Source organism: Carya illinoinensis, chromosome 9 (assembly GCF_018687715.1).
Source record: "Carya illinoinensis cultivar Pawnee chromosome 9, C.illinoinensisPawnee_v1, whole genome shotgun sequence".
In the NCBI taxonomy this organism is placed as follows: Eukaryota; Viridiplantae; Streptophyta; class Magnoliopsida; order Fagales; family Juglandaceae; genus Carya; species Carya illinoinensis.
The window spans coordinates 5,731,268-5,751,874 of NC_056760.1; the positions used below are offsets into that span (position 1 = coordinate 5,731,268).

The 20,607-nt window shown below is 34.8% G+C and overlaps 3 protein-coding genes across 5 annotated transcripts; 1 reads left to right on the forward strand and 2 right to left on the reverse strand.

Moving 5' to 3' along the window:
• Window positions 1-886: 886 nt before the first annotated feature.
• On the forward strand, window positions 887-2,810 carry LOC122275312. Of its 2 annotated transcripts, none has more exons than XM_043084321.1 (4): window positions 887-1,029; window positions 1,195-1,396; window positions 1,866-2,065; window positions 2,347-2,810. In XM_043084321.1, exons 2-4 carry the CDS (start codon window positions 1,307-1,309, stop codon window positions 2,600-2,602), a joined length of 546 nt encoding a protein of 181 aa, XP_042940255.1. In that variant the 5' UTR covers window positions 887-1,029; window positions 1,195-1,306; the 3' UTR covers window positions 2,603-2,810. The 2 variants fall into 2 exon arrangements, with proteins under 2 accessions (XP_042940255.1, XP_042940254.1); XM_043084320.1 differs by having other exon boundaries at window positions 947-1,103.
• A 1,509-nt stretch (window positions 2,811-4,319) lies between these two features.
• Window positions 4,320-6,280, reverse strand: LOC122277290 (dof zinc finger protein DOF1.4-like). Its single transcript, XM_043087240.1, has 2 exons — window positions 4,807-6,280; window positions 4,320-4,692 (listed from the first exon to the last, which is right to left on the reverse strand). The coding sequence occupies exon 1, from the start codon at window positions 5,769-5,771 to the stop codon at window positions 4,821-4,823; it is 951 nt and encodes a 316-aa protein (XP_042943174.1). The 5' UTR covers window positions 5,772-6,280; the 3' UTR covers window positions 4,320-4,692; window positions 4,807-4,820.
• A 5,941-nt stretch (window positions 6,281-12,221) lies between these two features.
• Window positions 12,222-19,832, reverse strand: LOC122277216 (splicing factor 3B subunit 2-like). Of its 2 annotated transcripts, XR_006228957.1 has the most exons (19): window positions 19,531-19,832; window positions 18,427-18,546; window positions 18,198-18,323; window positions 17,968-18,030; window positions 17,736-17,843; window positions 16,514-16,591; window positions 15,702-15,794; window positions 15,330-15,416; window positions 14,875-14,976; window positions 14,521-14,640; window positions 14,344-14,406; window positions 13,977-14,116; window positions 13,667-13,748; window positions 13,493-13,551; window positions 13,346-13,391; window positions 12,988-13,079; window positions 12,810-12,879; window positions 12,467-12,613; window positions 12,222-12,315 (listed from the first exon to the last, which is right to left on the reverse strand). XR_006228957.1 is itself a non-coding variant. In XM_043087143.1 (18 exons), exons 1-18 carry the CDS (start codon window positions 19,759-19,761, stop codon window positions 12,542-12,544), a joined length of 1,752 nt encoding a protein of 583 aa, XP_042943077.1. In that variant the 5' UTR covers window positions 19,762-19,832; the 3' UTR covers window positions 12,222-12,541. The 2 variants fall into 2 exon arrangements, 1 of the variants encoding a protein (XP_042943077.1); XM_043087143.1 differs by having other exon boundaries at window positions 12,222-12,613.
• Window positions 19,833-20,607: the final 775 nt, after the last annotated feature.

Below are 20,607 nucleotides of genomic sequence, written 5' to 3' on the forward strand. Positions count from 1 at the left end.
GTACCATGTAACCGTTTTTTGTTAGTTGGTCATGTGGCAGATAACTGTTACGACCGACAGTGATATAAATCTGAAATTGAATGTGATCCCAAGTCCGTGTATATCACTTATATATAAAATTTGCACACTTGTAAGACCTTGGGTAGCCGGGTGGAATCATTGCTACTTCTAAAAATTTAACCCTATGTGGGTATGGAGGAGTTCAAAATTCAAGATATTTACTTTGATATGGTTTGAATTCATTAATTATTCTAAAAACTTATACTTACTTAAAAGTATAGATTTAGTTTTTTATATTATATTCATAAAAAATATTTTATAAAGATAATTATATTTTCATAAATTATATAAAAGTAAATTTACAAACTGACGTAATATATTATGGTGCGTCAAATTATAAAATTACTTTTATTATAAAATTAATATAGTAGATTATAAGTCATATAAATTTATGAATTTACTTTTATGTAATTTTTTTATGCAATTTATCTATTTAAATTAATATTTTTCTTTACACAAAAGAAAAATTCTACACATCATCTCTACATTATACATGATTTTTCTATTTTTTTTATCAAATATAGTATATGAATAATAAGTAAAAAAATTCTTTTAATTTAGAAAAAATAAAACAAAAAAAATTGATATAATATATAATATAAAGATGATGAATATAATAACTTTTCATAAAAAATCCTGGCCACCCAAGTTTTTTAATTAAAGAAAAACACTACTCTCACCTATAAAACACTTGTATAAAATCTATGGATTGAATATTTTTTTTTAACTCGATTAAAGAAGCATTTTTTAATAAATTTATAATTTTTAAATTTTAAAAAAAATATGTAAAGAAATTTTAAAAAATGTTTGAAAAAAAACCGTTCGGTGGCTTCGTAGCACCGCCACCCTTTTTCAAAAGAGTCTCAAAATGACATTATTGGTCAATGAAGCTGGACACGAATATTGATTGAAGGAAGAGAGTGCAAAATAGGTGGCAGAGCAAGGAAAAGGAAGAGAGTGCAACACTAGGTAAATGAGGATTCTCTCTCTCCCATCATACTCGATTCGAAATATTGTGCATTTTACCTCTCCCTCGGCCTCGGGTAAAGTAACCGGCAGATATCGAGTGCATTTATTTATTTTGTGTGTATATATGATAACAATTTTACCGTTTGTTTGTTTCTTTTCATGCAGTTTGGATTTCCTTAAGCTCAATAAACATTTTTGATCTTTTTCTGTGACTCTTTGTGAGTTGAGAGAGACATACACAGAGAGATAGAGTTACAACATTTCTAGGTCGTAAGTCATGGCTTCCACGCTGTTACTTGTCGTGGTGTTCGTGTTGGATCTGATAGCTTTTGCTCTTGCTGTTGCTGCCGAGCAAAGAAGGACAAAAGTTAGTTCGTCTTCCTTAAGAATCTGTTTGTTTTCATTATCTGTGACCGCTTCTTCTATGAAGTTTATGTGATTTTTGGTTAATGGCTTGAAGGCGTAGTCTTGGAATTTGGGTGTGCTAAGTGCGAAAAAAAATGGGGTCTTTCTGCGTTCGTATTGTGATTTTTTTGTGTCTTGTCTTGGTGTCGGGGATGGATTTCCAGCATTTGGAATGGATATTTCACCGACTATCTGTTTTGTTGTTTCTGCGGACCCATCTTTTTCGTCTCCTTTTGTCCTTTCTTGAGAGGGGTTTAGTAGTTGTTTGATACATAATCAAATCCGTTTGCAAACCCTAAAATGAAAAATTCAGAGTTCGTTCGTTAAAATGGACTATTCCTCCTGCTCACTGTGTGCAATTAGAGAACAGGGTAGATTTTCTGAACTCGTGTATGAGATGGTCCTAATCCTGATTTCCTTTCCTCTGACAGGCCCGGTTAACAAAAGATCCAAATTACAGTTATTGCGTTTATGACTCTGACATCGCAACTGGCTTAGGTGTTGGGTCATTCCTGTTCCTAATGGCTAGTCAAGTCCTGATTGTGGTGGCAAGTCGTTGCTTGTGCTGCGGGAAAGCTTTGAGACCAAGTGGTTCTAGAGCATGGGCAATTTGCTTATTCATTACCTGCTGGTACGTGCTTAATAACAACAGTCATATTAAAAGACTTGGTCTTTCTCACCGAATGACTTCATTCGAATGATCAAAATCAACCCTCTTGATTAGCCTGAAGTTGCTACTGAATTGAAATGTGCTATTTAGTGCCCTTTGGCCTTGGCGCTTGAGTCAAGTGACAGAGGGCAGGGCAGGGTTAGGGTAGGTTCTGTGTTTAGATCTTGCCCAACAGAAAAATAAGGATGTTTTTCCTTGTAATGATCTCAAAGTCGAGACTGACTTGCCGTACTACATTTCAGGGTCATGTTTATTATTGCTCAATCATGCTTGCTGGCTGGTTCTGTGCGAAATGCCTACCACACTCAATACATGACTCGATTGACAAGTAATCCTCCTTCCTGTGAGATGCTAAGAAAGGGAGTTTTTGGGGCTGGGGCTGCTTTCGTGGTCTTAACAGGTATATTCTCCCAGCTTTATTATGTTAGCTATTCCAAGGCAAACGATGTTACGTCTACCTATGCAAGGGACACTGGTGTGAGGATGGAGAAACTATAGTTCCTCTCTTGGAGAGAGGCTTGTGATATTCTAATATGTAATCGATCAGTTGATTGGGTTTCATGTCAACTGATCATATTCCCCTCTTAGAGCGTTTGATCATGTAATTGGATATCCACATCTGTATTGTGATCTGGATTAGCTTGAGGACTTTACTTTGTAGATCTTTTTGTTTCGAATAAATCTATTTGCAAATCGTTTATTGGCACACCACATAAATTTATTTGCCATTCTTCTATTTTAAGTTTGTAAATAGCAGATTTCTTTTGTTGAGCCTTGTAGTTTTTAATTTTGGCCACCTGTTGTTTTGATGCCAGCCTTGCCTTTTTTCTTTCCCCTGTTTCCATAGTTTTTAGTTCTTCTTCCAAATGCTCGAGCCTTGTTTGTTGTATTGTCTCATTGCTCATTAAGTTTTCTGAACCAAATAAAGAAAATGGTTGTTTAAAAGTACATGGGCAACAAAAACATTGCAAAGCGTGCCTCTCTCATGTTGCACCACTGGAGACTAGATGGCAGCGCTTTGGACCAGCTCTTATAGCCTGTGGAAATTAAGAACTTCTCTACAAGAGGCCATGCATACCTATAGCCAAAGTAATAGCAAAACATTGCATGTGCGGTAATGTTGGAGCAGGATGGTTGTTGCAACAAGCCAGCTTAAATCCCGAGATACATTAAAAGCTTACTCAGAAACATCCGTCACCAGTACTTTTTCAATTGTCATAGCCCTCGACTTTCCTCGAGAAATCAAGATAATGAACCAACTCTTATTTTCTTTCTTTATTTCTTTTCTTTTTTCTTTTCAAAATTAGAAAGGAAGACATATCTGCAGGTTTTTACCCAAATGTCTGGCCATTTCTGAAAAAAAAAAATGTGTGCATATATGCATCTGCATATATGCATATATACACACATTTTTTAAAGGAATCCCAAGTGTGTGTATAAATGCATCCCGATTTTTTTTTTTTTTAAAGCTCAAAAAGATTTACCTACTAAACAAAACAAATGCAGTCATTGTAATAAGAAAATTATATTTTCAAGTCTCTGTAGAATACTTTTACACACATTTTTATTAAGTGTGTGCATTATATAATTTAATTTTAAAGATTAATTTTAAAATTTAAATTTTATAAATCAAATTTTACTATTTAAATTATGTGAATAATATATTTTATTTACTGCCTTAATAATAGAATAATTCTTGTAATAATATATGCAAAATTATTAGATCCATTGAAACGTGGTAGCATGTAACCTAGCAAGATGGGTCAGGTACTAAACGACCTAGTCTATTGCATGGCTTAATTATTAGTAACCGTGTAGGGATTCCTTTCAACGTGATTGGGTGGGTTAATTTGGAGCCTTGTTTATGAATAAAAAGCTGAATTTGTACAGCAGATTCCTTCCCCTAATGGGGCTCAACCATGCATTGAACCGTAGGAAAATATAATATCATAGCTAGAGGAACAATCATTTAACGGTGGTCACCACCATGCACATGATGATGCTGATCAGTTAGGCTAGGCTAGAAGGAGAGGATGCATGAGAAATGACCACCTTGGAAAGAGATTTTAGTCCTTAAAGTTAGAGCTAGCCTATATAGCATGAAGCCGTCAAAACTACAATATGATTCCAGATGAATATAAAAATAATATCTAAAGAACTACTTTACAACCAAAATGAGGAAAGAATTATTCTCATGAACAAGTGGTCATGAACCAAGAGCAAACAAATCCCAAGTAATTAATATCAATATTCAAATTAATCCAAATACACATATCCACAAGAATATTCTTACATCACATTGTGTCAGATCAGCCCTGCTGGAGTGGAGATCACCCTTCTGTGATCATGATCGAAGCATCCAAAATTCTATCGACATCTATGGTTAAGAACAAAACTGAGCTCCTTACAACATATATCATGACACTATTCCATCAAATTAAGGAGAAGATCAAGAGAGAGGGACATCATGTAGAGTTACTGATCATAGGCACCTTAGCCTGAAGCTGAAACTAAAAAAGACAGCTTCAAACAGTCCACATCTCTCTACTGCGCTCACCGATTGAGATACCATAAAGATGTACGTTCACCTGAAAAAGAAGATCAACAAAAAGACCGGCGACACTGTGAAAGAAGTGCCTATCTTTTACGGAAGATATATGTAAACACCCAGTACTGGATTCACACTAATAGACACTGCTAACCTGGTTAAACTTTTTTATGGTTTGATTTCAAAATCATCCCATTGTAGATTGAGATCGGTGGAGGCAAAGGTATCAATATCATCCCAAGTCCAGTAAGTCGACACGTCCATACCACTAGTTGTTGTAGGTATCTGCCATGGCTGAGTGGCAGTGCTCCTTGGGTTGGCCATGATATTGGTAATGGTTGGCTCCCCCATGGTTTTGAACTCTTGATCCGTACTATGATTATTATAAACATCTGAGGACTGGAAAGAGGTTGGGATTGGAGATGGGCTTGTGTTAAAAGAGCTTGAGCTTGAGAAGGGAAAGTTTAGGTTTTCGTCTAGAGGAAGAGGCGGAGTTGAACCCAAACAGACGTTGTTGGCACTGAGATTTTTGCTGTCCAAGTTGCTGGAGTAGAACAAATTCTTTTGCGGCAGCGAAGATGGTGGAAGAATCAACGCCTGGTAGAGGATATCAGGCATGCGTTTCTGATCACCTAGTGAAAGAGGAAGATTGTGCCTCTGCTGCTGAGCTTGAATAGCCATGTGCGCCGTCTTGAGCTTATTATCGACATCGCTATTGGTGGTGCTGGTGGTGGCTGCACTAGCGCTGGTGCTGGTGCTGGCAGAGGTAGCAGTGCTTGATTTTTTTAGCCTCTTATTCTTGCGGCCGCCACCAACCGGAACGTTGCGTAGAGTTCCACCCTTAGTCCAGTGCCTTTTACAAGCTCTGCAGAAATGCCGAGGCTGGGACTTGTTATAGTTGTTGTAGTAACAAAACTTCGTGTTTGATGAATCACACCTCGGACACTTTAATGGCTCGGATTGTTGCTGCTGATTTTGTTGCTGTTGCCGTCTCAAGATCGGAGGAGTTTTTGGCAGCTCCAAAGTTGTTTTTGGCGGCTCCAAAGTTGTTTGATCCTGCAAGAAGGCTCGACTCCAATCAAGCCCATCGCCAGAAACCTGCTTAGAACTCAAACCCATCTCTCAAAACACCCAAAATTAACAACGGGAAAAGATATCTTCAAATCGAGGATTTCCGGGAAACAAGTAACAAGTTCTAGCCTTTGGATCGAGGAGCAAGAAGAGAAATCAATCTGAAAAAGAGCAAGAGGATGAGATTGTTGCCTATAAACCAAACAGTGTGTTTCTCTAGAGAAATTGGTGAGCCGACAATATTTTTAGAAGCAAGGAAATGGCTAGGAAGATGGTGAGAAGCGAGCATGTCTTCGAGTCTTATCTTTTCTTTTCTATATATCGAAGCGATCGATTATCTAAGGCTACAAACCTATCGGTCTATATATGACTCGATCTTAATAATCGCTACGAAATGAGTAATAATTATAACATGAATAAAAGACGATCAAAAATTACTCGAGCTTTGGAAGGACCGAAAGAGTTTTGATTGATATATGTGGGGTGCAGTTGTAGTAGTGGTGGCAACCCTATACAAAATTATGCAGAACTTTGGCGATAAAACTATAACTACCAACACAATTTTATAGCAAGAAGACTTTGTGGGGGGAGGAAATAAGGGAGGAGAGAGAGAGAGAGATGAGTTTCTTAGCCCCGAAGTTGTAAATGTGGGTTGGTGACAAGTGGGCGGACCAAGACCGTCGATAGTGGCCTTGCGTGCTTGGGTTGTAAAAAGAACGTAGATCTGCATGCTGTAATAATAATATGTACATGATTACTTAAAACCATGAATGCATATAAAGTTGGCACGATGGAATAACAAGTACACTACGGTCCATGCACTCATCTTCTTCTGGCCCATGAATTATTAATTTCTTCTAGCTAGGTCGCTTATATGAAAAATAAAATAAAAAATAAAAAATGGGACCCTGCTCATTTTGTATGGTTAAAAACAATTGGCATCACGTGGGTTCTGGGTGGGATACCACAATAGATGTGGGGATGATCCTATGGACCTATGTTCATGTGACTACACGTTACAAACGACCTAGGGTACTCGTGTTTCATGCACGTGTTGTTCGCACGAGTGAGCATTTTGATTTCTATGACTCTATCATGTCGATCCATACATTAATAAGAAGATCATGATCAGTCAATATTGGACATGGGCACTCTCTAATTAATTTGTTACTCTCTTTTGGTTGGTACGTGTTGGATTTGGTAATGATCATGATATGTTTTTAGTATAAATGGGGATTTATTAATAAAATTGATACCATATTTTCTTAAAAAAAATAAATCAATTATAGTTATGTACGTTTTCACTAAGACATGAGTCAAGTCATTGACGTTGTACGTGACAATTAAATATGGTTTGATTACTTGCTTGGTCTAGCCTTTATATATCTTGTGGTTGGTCTACATTCTATGCTTGATGATCTTATCGATCAGCTAGCTTAGGTTAATTAAATTCCAATTGCGTCAGATAATGTCTAAGATATTCCTTAAAACGTCCCATCATTATAATTAACGAAATATCAATTCTAGCGGTACACGTACATTTTTTGAAGAAGATGGAAATCCAAGGCCACGTAGGACAATTAATTATGACCGGACCACGAGTGCCACATGCATTCTATTTAGCGAACGTACGTAAGCTTAATCTTAAACAATATTTTAATTATCTTTAATATAAAGATATTGCCGATCAGGCGGAATGTGAATGGAAATCAAACTTGGTCGGTTGGTTAGGTAAAGTTTCTTGTATGGTCGTTTTCGATCTGCAATCTCAAAATGACAAGACAGAATGTCTGTCTTTATTTTTATTTTTATTTTTTTTATAATTTTTCGTTCAGAGATTTTATAGTATTATTATTAGAAATTAGAATGAGAATTTTAATAAACACTTCAAAATAGGAGATTTATTAATATATATATATATATAGAGAGAGAGAGAGAGAGAGAGAGAGAGAGAGAGAGAGAGAATAAATAAAAGAAATAGAAATTGATACTAAATAATTGATTTAATCTCGTACTTACAACTTGGATCATAAACAACGAAAATGACTGTCGGGAGGAAAATTACTGGACGGGCCGCCTTGTGAGACACTGAGATATACCGCAAGGGTATCTAGCTAGCAACAAATAGAAGGGACAAACTTCTTCGGGTTGCATTCTGGAGGTAAATAGTAATAGATAATGCTTTATCCATGTAGAAAAGCCACCGGTTTTTTTTTTTTTTTTACTTATTAATTAAGAAATTATTTTTAAATGATATTGTAAATTTTATTTTAAAAATATATTTAAAGATATAAAAAAATGTATGAAAAAAAAAAAGAAATCTATTTGGTGGCCTTTCTTTGTGGCTTTAGCAGGGTCTAATAGTAATTGAAGGTCCTTATTTCTTTCCCCAAACTTGGATAGAGTAAGGCTTTATTTGGATAGGGGAGTGATTTCAACTCTATTACTATTTTATATTTTATTATTATATTTTATTTAATTTTTATTATTTTTTAGTATTATTAATTATTATTTACTATTTTATCATTAATTTTATATTACTTTTCATTATTATTCACAAATTATCTGAAATCACATAATTACCTAAGTATAGCTTAAGACGAGGGTTGGAATAAGAATTATTCTTACGGTTAGTTAATCAATAGACATTAGGTATTAAGATTAAGAAAAAAATACAGCATAAAGAGAATTCTTAACTTTAAGAACTAAGTTTATTCATAAAAATTGAGAATTGATTCTGAAACCACAAGTTAGGCTTAAATATTAAAAAAAAAAATTGAGATCTTGAGAATTTTGCCCAAAAGGGTAAAATCACAATCATTACGTAAAAGTAAAATACAAAATAAAATAAATATTTTACCAAAAATTTGTTTCAAATCAAAATAAGAATTATCTTTAAAAGTGACAGCAAAATATTATCATAAAAGAAGAAAATAACTTAAAATGAATATTTAGAGAGAAAAAACTTGATTTTGGGGTTGAAATAGAGACCATTAGGCATGATGTGGTGATCTTGATGTGCACACAAAAATAAAACTTTTTGAATTAAGATCATATGTGCAATTATGATATCTCTAATCAAAGTTATAGTCAAAATATTACGTGTGCGCAATATTATTCTAATTCGCAAAATCTCACATTTTTCTACTATATTTTGATTGATCAATCTTTTCAAAATGGTCCAACACTATCGATGTAAAATCTACCAACTCAACATGAACAAATGCATGCATGGGGGTAAAGGTGAGATCTGTCTTTGATTAGAAAATGGAGGCTAAAGTGCCATCATTGAGGGCGGCGCGGAAAATTCATGAATGTCGATGACAGCGTGTGAAAGTCACACGCCGATGAATGTGAATGGTGAAAGGGTTGATTTGGTGAATTGGCACGTGGGAATGGTGATCGTGGTGGGATAAGTAGAGATTATCAATGGAATCACGGCAACAACTCGGACAAATCATATCCAACAAAAATAGCACAAAAGAAAAAGGAAAGAGGGGGGAAACAAACTGGTGATTAAAATGTTAATAATCAGCATATAATGATCTGTTGGAGAAAGATTCCAACATGTCCATCTGGGAAGTTATATATATAGGTTAACAGTTCATTATATATATATATATAATTTATAAGAAAAATATTTTAATTACAAAAAAATTTTATAAAAATAGACTCATAAATTGATATAATTTGATATAATATGCTATAATAAAGTTATTTGTATTATAAAATAGATTTAATATATCATATAAATTCATATCGATTTTTCTTTAAAACTTAGAACTATATCACTCCCTCAATTTATAATTCATTTGATTGAGCAAACAAATAATTCAGAGCTTAAACATCAACTAATTATTGGCTTGCCAATGTTTGGTGGCCACAAGAAGCAGCCTGCAGCCTCCTTAGTTAATTAAAATACCTTTTTAATTTATTAAAGATTAATATTTCAATGTGAGTCCGTATATAGGAATGATCCAGAAATTATAGCACGTGTCACTGCATGATGGGGGCAATGGTGCCCTTTCGGCACCACTTGTGTCATTGATGGGTCAAGGTGGGGAATGTCATCTCAACTCTTATATATGAAATTCAAGAAACTACAAATACTAAAAATTACGAGGAAAAACATAAAAAATGGAACAACGTCTAATGGGATTTTCGTTTTCTTGTTTAATTCGAAGTGCAATTGCTAATTCCCTAATGGAGTTAGAACATAAAAAAACATTCAAAAGAGGTAATGATAAAATATGGGAAAACTACGTTGCCAAAGGTACGTAGAGCCAAATGCAGCCTGACACATCAAAATGTGAGGATACTTTTGCAGGACTTTGGCGCGATCAAACACCTGTGATATCGATGGATGATGCACATATGATGGCTCTGTCTGCCTGCATTGTTCCATATAGAGACCGTACGTACCTCTTTGATCTGTTCATTTCTTTTGTCATCGATCACCAATATCTGAGAAAATTACCACATGTCTTCTTTCTAACGTTTTTGTTTTAACGAAAAAGTCTCAAGGTCTTTAATTACTGCAGAAAACGTCGTACATGAACCGAGAATTTAGATGGTAGGATATTCCATTGACATGTAATTTCTTGACTAGTTTATTAAATTAAACATGCCATTTACCTCAATAAAATTATCACTTATTTTAAAATTTTAAATTAATAAAAAGATATAATTAAATTTTATTATTTATTTTATTTCTTAACACTACTCTTCATATTTAGACTCGACTCTCCCTTAATAGATAGAATATAGAATCAAAGTTCGAACCCAATACCTCTTCTTTAATATCATATAAAAATACTACTTATCTCAAAAAGTTATACTATTAGGAAGATGTAGAATTTATTATTTATTTTATATTGTAACAACCTTCAACCCAACTATACTTGATTCGTTTTCAAATTCAATACTACTCTAACCCTGCTAGTCGTCTATTCGGATTGGGTAGCATATACATAAGTATTTGTTACAATCATGTGCTAGCTGGGCCTTAATGATCATGTCATTAATTAATTAATTAATTGATCAAGTTATAAATTTCTTTCGTTGAAAGCCTAATGTTACCCAAAAATCGACTTCCTACCGATCAAGTTCAATGTTTATGGTGGCAAGTGGGCATGCATGGATCAAAGAGCAGCACACAAAGCATGCATGCAGTGCTTGTGAGAACTAGAATTTGACTCCAACAGATCCTTTATGCTGCTTTTGATAAGGACAGATTAATTTAAATTGTTCTATTTTATCCATATAGTTTTTCAGCAGTTTGACACGTAATGTTTAGATCCATCTGGTTTACTAAGTCGAACCAAAACGGTGGTTAATAGGGGTGGGAATGGGAACAAAACTTAAAAGTAGTTCCTGGTTTCACTTACGTACTGTTGTTTCAGTGATGAAACAGGTGCATGGACTGTGGACAAGTGCAAAACCAGTCAGCCATCGAATATATAATAAAATAGAAGTCTCGTTGGTATATAACCATCAGATCAGATCCTTCCTACCACTTGAGGTATAAATCGTGGTGGTAGGTCCACCCCTGATTCGACATTGTATGTCTGTAGCGGCAGACGGAGTAACGAGGAAGTAAGGAATATATGTTTAATTATATATGTGTATATATATATAATTTAATTATATAAATTATAGGTTTGATTAGTCAATTAGCTGCATGCACGTCTGGCAAAAAGAGATAAGTCAGAAGAGTAACGCAGAAAGTACAAAAAAATGGATTCTAATTCATAAGAGTAATAATAATACTAAAAAACCTAGTGTCAAAGTAGGCTTTGATAGCAACCTTTGCCACCAAACAGATATCCAACAAAATGGACTGCGTCCACGCCAGACATGGGTCTTGTTTGGCTGTTGGCATGGCACGGCATGCCGCCCCCCTATTCTATCTGTCCATTCTTACCTTGATCATCATGGAGTTGTCTTATAAATCATAACATCCCATGACAAACCATATTATATATGTACCTGAATTCGTAGATTCGGGCTTTAATTAAAAGGCAATACCAGGATGCAATATGGTACTTGAACAATATGATTAATTATATTTAAATTGTTTAATATTTTCGGCTTCTTTTTTATTTTTTATTTTTTCCTTTTGGTAGCTAGCTTGTTATATGGAGATACCTCTCTTCTCTCTCTGGTATTGCTTAATGGAGAAGTTGTTAGCTAGACAGTAGTAGCAAAGTCGGTGATAGATGATAGCGACGATTCAGTTTTGAATCTGCAATCTTTTTATTTCACTTTATGACTTTGGATGTTTTTCCATGGAAAGGAAGTGAATAAACCCCCTACATTTGGCATTGCAAGTCAGGTCCAACTCAACATTTTCCTCTTGTCGAAGGAAAAAAGAAAAAGAAGGAAGAACGAAAAAATAATCTTGCAGTCGAGGCACAAAGCTGTCGTGCGGAGTTGGCATTTTTTAACGTGACCAATGAATGGCAAGTCTTGATCTTTAATCCCAATTATACATAATGGTTTAAAAAAGAAATAAACCATCATTCCGAAGTTGCCATTGTATTCTGCCAGGATGTCTTCAGTTGTGTCTCGATGCACCGAGTACAACCAGGAACTGCAAATAATATAAAAGAAAAAGAAAAATTTGGGATCAGGACCATTCTAAATCCACCATACGATATTGGTAGACCGAACTAGAGAATTACAAATAACGTGTCAGACTATTAGTCTGTTACAAATACAAATTGGCAACAAACATTCTATACCCTCCATGGAAAATGCTGCTAGCCTCATGATTGCCCTGGCTACCCTCCTCAAGGAACACCACTCGGACATGCGCTCTAGAACTTGAAATCCTTCTTCTTTGACTTCCCGTCCTTTTCTTGCATCTTCCGCTTCCTTTTCTTCTCATTCTGCACAAATTACATCTCAGAATCCCATAAACAAATTCAAATGAAAAATCGACTAAAATGGGAAACGTTCATTTTGTACATGTGCCTATCACCAAGTATATCCCGCCCAACGACCCCCACCCCACCAAAACCCTTAAATATATCTCGTCAAGGCTGAATTTTCAAGTAAATTCTTTAAGATACATATGAGGCACACCTCTGCAACCATGTCACTGAAATCTTCCCGCTGACTCCGCAGCTTCTCTTCCTCCCTTGCTTCCTCATACCTATGAAAATAGAACAAAGTTGAGAAGACTTTCTGCCTCAGAAAGAACTAACGACAATACTAATAATAGCAACAATACTAATAATAGCATACAAAAAGGATCACTTACTTAGCTGGCAACACATTCTCCATGGCTTCCAACTCTTCTGGCAATAGAGTGACATCAACTTTATCTGATTTCTGACCTCTAAGCAGATCAACCTGCAAGAATATGACCAACTAGTATTCAGCGATCGACACTCCTACAGAGCAATAAACAAAGTAGATCACTCATTCCCAACCTCAAATTCGTATCTTATACCAGTAGAATGAAGGAAAATTACTTTTGATCAGAATCAGAATGCATGAGTTCATGATTCTATGACGATAGAGTTAAAATCAAGCACCTCAGCTTCTTTAAGTAAGAACCACAAGCTTAGTTACCATGGTCAAAATTTGTTTTCAAAAGAAAGGAGAGGCATTCTTACCCTTTTGGCAGCTGCCTTGTCTTGGGTGCCAGTGTTAACAACGTATCTGGAAGCAGAAAGGTGAAATAAAATAAGTCAAAGGAAGTAAAACTCATAACCAAAAAGGGCAAAAAAAAAAAAAAAGTGCTAAACAAGAACATTTCATACGTGTGCGTTGTTCCAAGCAAGGTCCCAGGAGCAATTTTCTCTTCTTTTTCTTCCAGTACCTTAAAACAAAACACAAACACAAAGACAAGGTTTAGGTGATATCATGTATGGAGGCATCAAATACAAACAAAAAGCTAATAAAACAGAGTTGGAATCTTAAATCACAACACTGACTTGGTAAAGAGGCCTTTCAGGTTCCTTTCTCTGCTGCTTTCGAAGGTCAATAACATCCGGTGTCTCAACACCAGTAGGAGTGCTGAAAAAAAAGAAAAGCAATCATGGAAAACGCAATATGCAATCCACAATCAAGCAATGATCTAAGGTACAGTATTTAGGTATACATATGTGCAAATTCTAGCCCAAAAAAGTGGAGGTGCTCGAATATAAAAAAAAAACCTCCGAGTACAAACACTCCTAACATGGATAGAATTCATGGATTAAACAGGAATCAGGAACCATTTGTGATCAAAGAAATACTATATACCTTGAGAGGCTATCTACAGACTGAATGCCAGCCTCTAATTCCTCTTCTTCAATCTCTTCTTCCTCTTCCTCCTCCTCTTCTTCTTCCTCCTCCTCCTCCTCCAAATCCCCCCAGTGTTTGGTCTTATCAACTGGCTCTTCCTACATGGCCGTACAATTTATAATTAAAACATGCGCAACATTCAATCTAATGGAAAACCACTCTGATCAGTCAATATTCTAAATTAGATGTAGAATTCTGATTCTACTTCACATTTAATGCAGCCGCCATCCTACTATGACCATCTTAGCCAGCTTCAAAAGTTAAAACTAAAAACAAATATTTGACTTTTTCAATCAGAAGCAGAAAACCCATTATGTGAAAGTACCTCATAGTTAGGCTGCTCTTGTTGATGAACACCAAATACATCTCCGTACAAAGGACGTCCAAACTATTCAAAAAAAAGGACCAGTGAAATGATTAAACACCGACAACATTTACAGAAAGCTGCTGTAGAAAACTAATGTAAATCAAGATACAAGCTATCAACACTTAGAGAACTTACCTCATCAACAGGAGGCTTGCCCCAGCCACCAGGATGGTAACCAAAGCTAGCCCCAGGAGGGATAGGAGCATTCAAACCAGGAATTTTCAGATGTGGGTATGATGGTGGCGGACCATATCTCTAAAAGAACATCAACCATTAGAAAAAAATTACATTTAAAATATTTCGGAAATATTACATTGTCTTCTTCAATCCACCAATATTACATTGTCAAGACATATATTACATTGTCAATATATACATTTAAAATATTACATTGTCTTCACATATATACATTTCCCTGACTCAAGACAATGTATATATGTTGTGCCAATATTACGTAAAAACCAAGCACAACATATTTCGGAATCTGACCTGCATATTAATGAGCCATGGGGGAGGAGCACCCTCTGGCATACCGAGAGCTTCTTTTAGTTCTTGTGACAGCATGCCTGGCTTCATTTCCCTTAATTTCACCTATACACCAGGAAAAAAGATGTAATGTAAATCACAGATTAAGTTTCAGTCCCCAGAAAACGTCTTTCTTAAGATTATGACCATGATAAGTGGGCAGTTTTGAAATCATCAAAAAATATCCTAAACATAGAAATATTATGATTACAAATACATTAACCAACATCTTGAAAAGAAAAAAGTTAGTTTAAACTTTTTCTGAGTGATCATAAAACATTTATGGTTTGCATACATAAGTAAAATCTAAATTCTCCAACATAGTCAATGAAAAAAACAGTATGAAAGCATGCAAGAGGGTGAATATCACAATAAGAGTTATTCATAAAAAAAAAAATATATCACAATAAGATTTTTACCTCGAACTCTTTCCCTTCATGATACAGATCTCCAAGACTTGTAAGCTTTGGCTTAGTTTGGTATTTAAAGAATGCATCATGAAGAACCTAACAAACAGCAACCATAAATTGTTAATTTGAAAATAAGGAATCATTCTAAACTAACACCACAGTAAAAACAAGAGATGAAAAAGAAAAGAATCATAAAATACTTGCACAGGGTATATATATATATATTTATTTATAAGTAAAAGTACAATTTTATTGATAGTTAAGGCATAGCCTAAGTAAACCGGAAGTATACATCAAACATGCCTAATTACAACTTGTACAAGGTATATTAATCATAAAAAATAAAAATAAAAATAAAAAAATAGAAAAAAAGGAAAAAACCTGATAGTCAATATCCATCTTTCCCATCTTTGGCTGCATCCGCTCTCGTTGCTTCTGCTTCAACTTTTTACTGTCCTCTTTTTCAATGTAAGCCTGTATGAGGCCACCAGGAAACAAATGCAATGGGCCATTAGCCTCAGCGAAATGTATATATTGGCAGATGAATCAAGACAAAATTAAAAGTTTAAAACCACCAAAACAAACTAACTACAATTTAGATCTTGATGGTTATAGGTAAGACTCAAAACACCACAAAAAGGGTGAGGAAATGTGATATTTAACTTGCTTACTCATCACCCTCAGGCCTTTTGAAAAAAAATAAATTTCGCAAGATAAAATAAAAAACCGTTACAAAAAGGACCATAGAGGTGGATGAAAACAGCCAAGGACAAAAAACCTATCTCTCCAATGGAAAATGCAATTATTTGACACTTATATTTATAACTATAATTTGAATTGGGTAAGGCGGTCTTAGAGCTACACAAATGGTCTATTCTTCATTTTTAAAACTATAAAGATTAAAAGAATGAGAAGTGCTACAACGACAAAGAGATCCCACAAAAATAAACTCACAAACTTGCATGGTTTTATATGATTTTTTTTTTTTTTTATAAATAATTTTTTTATATGATAATAATGATATGTTAGATCTACTTTACAATAAAAGTAGTTTTACAATCCAACTTAATACATCAAACCACGTTAGTTTGTGGGTTTACTTGTTTGGAATCATTTTATGGCTAAACCATTTCTCTAAAAGAATACACAAGAAATCAAATTCAACTGTAATAAACTCTTGAAATTGAACATACCTGTCGGATTTTCTCAATTCCAGTTGCAGCAATAAAATCAGGAAGCTGGAAAGGTTGTTTCTCGATACCACGTTTTCCCTACAAAACAATATCCAATGCCTGATGAGATACCAAGTACAAATATGAAATCAGTTCTGCATCGGAATCAGGTCAATAATTAGATTCTTTCAAAACTAAGAGGGATTCAGCCTGAGCATTAAGCACAATGGAAATTCATCTGTAAATTCAAAGCAGATTAACTAGCACCTTAACTATAAACAAATCCCCAATAATTATGATGCAAAGGTACTTTGATAAAACTAAAAGCTTAAATTTCCACATGAATGGAATCATATAATTTCTACACCTGTGATACCACATATTAACTGATAAGTGATAAGGGTAAATGATATATGAGAACCCACATTGCTTGAGAAAAAGAAGTGTTTGCTCTTTATAATGGTTCCAATGGAACTCCACTTGCATCATTCTTTTGGAGTATAGGCCCAGCTGTGGATTGGGCTTCCTTTGGGGTGTTACAAATGGTATTAGAGCCCATCCCAACCCGAAATATGGGATTTAAGTTGTGCCACCTACAACGGATTGGCCAGATAAGGACGTCGGAATTTAAGGAGGGAGATTGTGATACTCTATATTTTTTTTTTTTTTTGATAGGTAAAAGTAAATATTATTCATAAAGAGGCATAGCCTGAGTACACTAGAGGTATACCGATACTCTATATTAATTGATAAATGATGAGGGTATATGGCGTATGGGATCCCACATTTCTTGGGAATGAGAAGTTCTTGTTTTTTATAATGGTTCCAATATATCGCCAATTATATCATTGACTAGTCTTTTTGGAGTATAGGCCTAGATGTGGGTTGGACCTCCCTTCGGCATTAGAAACCCCCCCCCCCCCCAAAAAAAAAGGCCACAATAGAAAACATATAAAAACAAAATTAATTTAAGAGTCCCCATTGCCAAACACCTACATTTCCAGGCTCCACGATTGTCACTGCAGTTCCCCTGCAAGAACCACATATGTACATATAAGAGAAACCTTATCGACGTGATCTTCCCACTCCCTCCCTATTCCCTAAATCCCACATGTTCCCTCTATCTATCAGTTAGGTATGCACATTTTAACCCATAAGCCTTTACATTAACACCAACCTTTTACTTATTCAAAATAAAAAAGAGGAGGAGGAGAAGTCTTTAAACCTAGTGAGGCTAGCTAACCTGCAAAAATTTCCTTTTCTGGCTCCAATGCCTAGGGACTGGAACGGTATTTCGGTACGATTTCAAATAAACCAGCAACTTTGGGTCTGCAGAGGTTGCGTCCCACACCTAGAATTGAGTAAAAAAATATATTCATAAGTTGAGAAAAATTTTCTTAGAAGTATACGTAAGCAGAGAACAATAACAATAGGAAGAATAAGAAGCAATCAAAGCACAATCAAAGACCTCCTACCTCAACAACATCAGGCCTTGAGCAAATTTGCTTCAGTTCAGCAATCTTCATCCGCCTTTGAAGCTGGAAAATGAAAACAGAAATCTTTAGCCCTTATTATGATAGAATATTGCTACCAAGATGGTGACTTTTTTATCGGTAAACAAGATTTTATTGATCATAAGGATAGGCAAGAGCCCAAGAACTGATTACGTATAGGGAGAAAATAAATGCTAACAAGACAATCATACCTTTTTTTTCTTATTGGATACACCTTTCTCTTTTTGTTGGTTATCTTGTTCTTCCTCTTCTGAATCTGAGTCAGCCTTCTTGGTCACTGCTGCATTTGGTACAGACTCGTCCTTGTTATCATTCTCCTGGATGATTTGAATAATTAATGTATAGGGTCATACTTTTCCTAACAAAATATGAGAATTATGTGATGGAAAATTGCACTCGGAAGAAAAAGAATCCCTTTACCTGAGTACTGGCAGTTTCACGAAAATTGAATTTCTCAAAAACTTTTCTGAATTCTTCATCCAGGCCATCATCAAGCTCTGCCTGCTCTGGGACATACTCCACTTCAACTTGCTCCACAAGCTAAAAAGGTCTCAAAATAAGAATTATACACATGTTCAGATCCACATACAAAAGCTACCATATTTATAAGGCACCAAAAAATGAGGATATGGATCTATTACAAGATCTTAATAAGCTTTACAATGTAATGCAGAATCAGCCTAAACTGAAAATGAAACATCTATTTACTCAATTATTCCTCTTATCTAGTAGTGTAAATACTAAATATTAATATTTTTTTATTGAAAAATAAGATTTTATTGATCATAAGAATAGGCAATAGCCAAAGTACATAGGACATGTACAAGAGCAAGGCCTAGGAGTGATGTAAATATTAATATTACAAGTAAAAAAAACCAAGATCCTTACTAGGAAGAAACAACACAGGCTACACGGTTCCCAAAAGAATAAAACCTAGTTTCTTTTTCCCTTTCTTTTATCCAGATTCTAGAAGCAAATATGGAACCTAAGTATCCCTTCAATATTCAACATGATGAGACTATGACGCTCTAGAATTCCGAGCTGCATTATTTCCTTCATCAATATTTCCAGATTTGAAAATTCCAAACAGAAACTGGAATACTAAACATAAGAATTCAGCCAGGTTCTGAAAAATGTTGATTGGACTAAGACTTGAGCATATATTCATTTTAAGCTCACAAAATCAGTCACTTTATTGCTCAACCTGATTGAATATACATTCTTAGCAGTTCCTTTACTTCCTCAAGCGTTTCTCTCCACTCTCTAGAAAGATAAGCGAACAAGTCAAGCAAGACATGAATCACCAGCCAAGAGTCAACTCAAAATAACACAAAAACCCTAGTGTCACCTATTCATTACCAAATTCAAAAGGAAAACCTTCCAATTAAGCTTCAATGCAGTGATCGTAAATTCACTCCAATCAAACCGAAGAACGTAGAATCAAGCATTTCGGATCCTAAAGTCAACCAGAATCCTAAACGAATAAGACATATATATATACACAGAGAGAGAGAGAGAGAGAACCTGTTGAGGATCGTTATTCTCCTTGGCATTCTTATCGGCAGCGTCGCCGTCGTCGAAGGCCGAGGGGTACGCCGCCTGGGAGGCCTTGCTGTTCTTTTTCTGCTTCCGCCGGCGGCGACGCCGTTCGCTCTCACGCGATTTCTTGGCGGAGGCCGGGTCAGGGTTAGGGTTTAAGCTTAGACCTCCGTTCGCAACGACGCCGTTAACGAGCGGAAGAGTTTCCACGACCATCTTCGGGTATGCGTCAAGCCAAAGGTTAGCAAGAATAGAAGGGATCTGAACATAACGATAAATGGCCCGTCCGGTTCGATTAGAAATATCCGAGAAAGCTTAAGCACATGTGAATCCCTTATTGCCACGTGACTATTCAGGATTAACATGTAAAAGATAAAAAATTATATTGTGTAAGTAGACTGTAATTTGTAAAGCAAATTTAATAATACTATATGGGAGCATCGTTCAATGCATATTTGCATAGTTTTATGAAATAATTATTTGTAAAAAATAATATATATTTTATAAAAATTATTGATTTCACTTATTAATTTAAGACATATTAGAGAAAATAAAAACATTAGTTTAAAATATCGTATAATCCAATATATGTTTATAACATCCATAATTTTATGAAAGATGCATGTAAAAAGTTTAATAAAAGTCTAACAAAATTGATAGTTTAAAATATATATCGTTTGATATTTGTACTATGATTCATTAATTTGTGTTATGTAAGTGCAAATTTGTTAATTCGAATGCAAGGCATATTTGAAACCCTTCTAAGCATATTCGTTAATAATTAATGTGTAATATTTATTTATAATGAAAAGATTTGCCTTGTCATTTTCCTATATATATAAATAATAATAATAATAATAATAAAATATAGATGTAGGAATTAATAAAAGAAGATGTTAATTTGTACATTATCCAAACTCTTTTTTTAAATTTAACATATTTCTCTTTAGTTTATTTTATGATTTTAAAGTTGTAAAATTTACGTTGATGTGTTTTCTTGGTATTAATTATTATTTTATATTTAAATTGTTTTCTGCTTTAATTTGTTTTATTGTTGGGATT

Bases quoted from the DNA above. Each gene is read 5' to 3' on its own strand.
- LOC122277216 (XM_043087143.1), bottom strand. From the start codon at position 19,761: ATGGTCGTGGAAACTCTTCCGCTCGTTAACGGCGTCGTTGCGAACGGA. The intron at 15,795-16,513 runs GTATGTTCAATT...GGCCTCATACAG, and splicing joins GAATTGAGAAAATCCGACAG to GCTTACATTGAAAAAGAGGA. The intron at 13,080-13,345 runs GTAAGAATGCCT...ATATTCTTGCAG, and splicing joins ACAAGGCAGCTGCCAAAAGG to GTTGATCTGCTTAGAGGTCA.
- LOC122277290 (XM_043087240.1), bottom strand. From the start codon at position 5,771: ATGGGTTTGAGTTCTAAGCAGGTTTCTGGCGATGGGCTTGATTGGAGT.
- LOC122275312 (XM_043084321.1), top strand. From the start codon at position 1,307: ATGGCTTCCACGCTGTTACTTGTCGTGGTGTTCGTGTTGGATCTGATA. The intron at 1,397-1,865 runs GTTAGTTCGTCT...TTCCTCTGACAG, and splicing joins CCGAGCAAAGAAGGACAAAA to GCCCGGTTAACAAAAGATCC. The intron at 2,066-2,346 runs GTACGTGCTTAA...ACTACATTTCAG, and splicing joins TGCTTATTCATTACCTGCTG to GGTCATGTTTATTATTGCTC.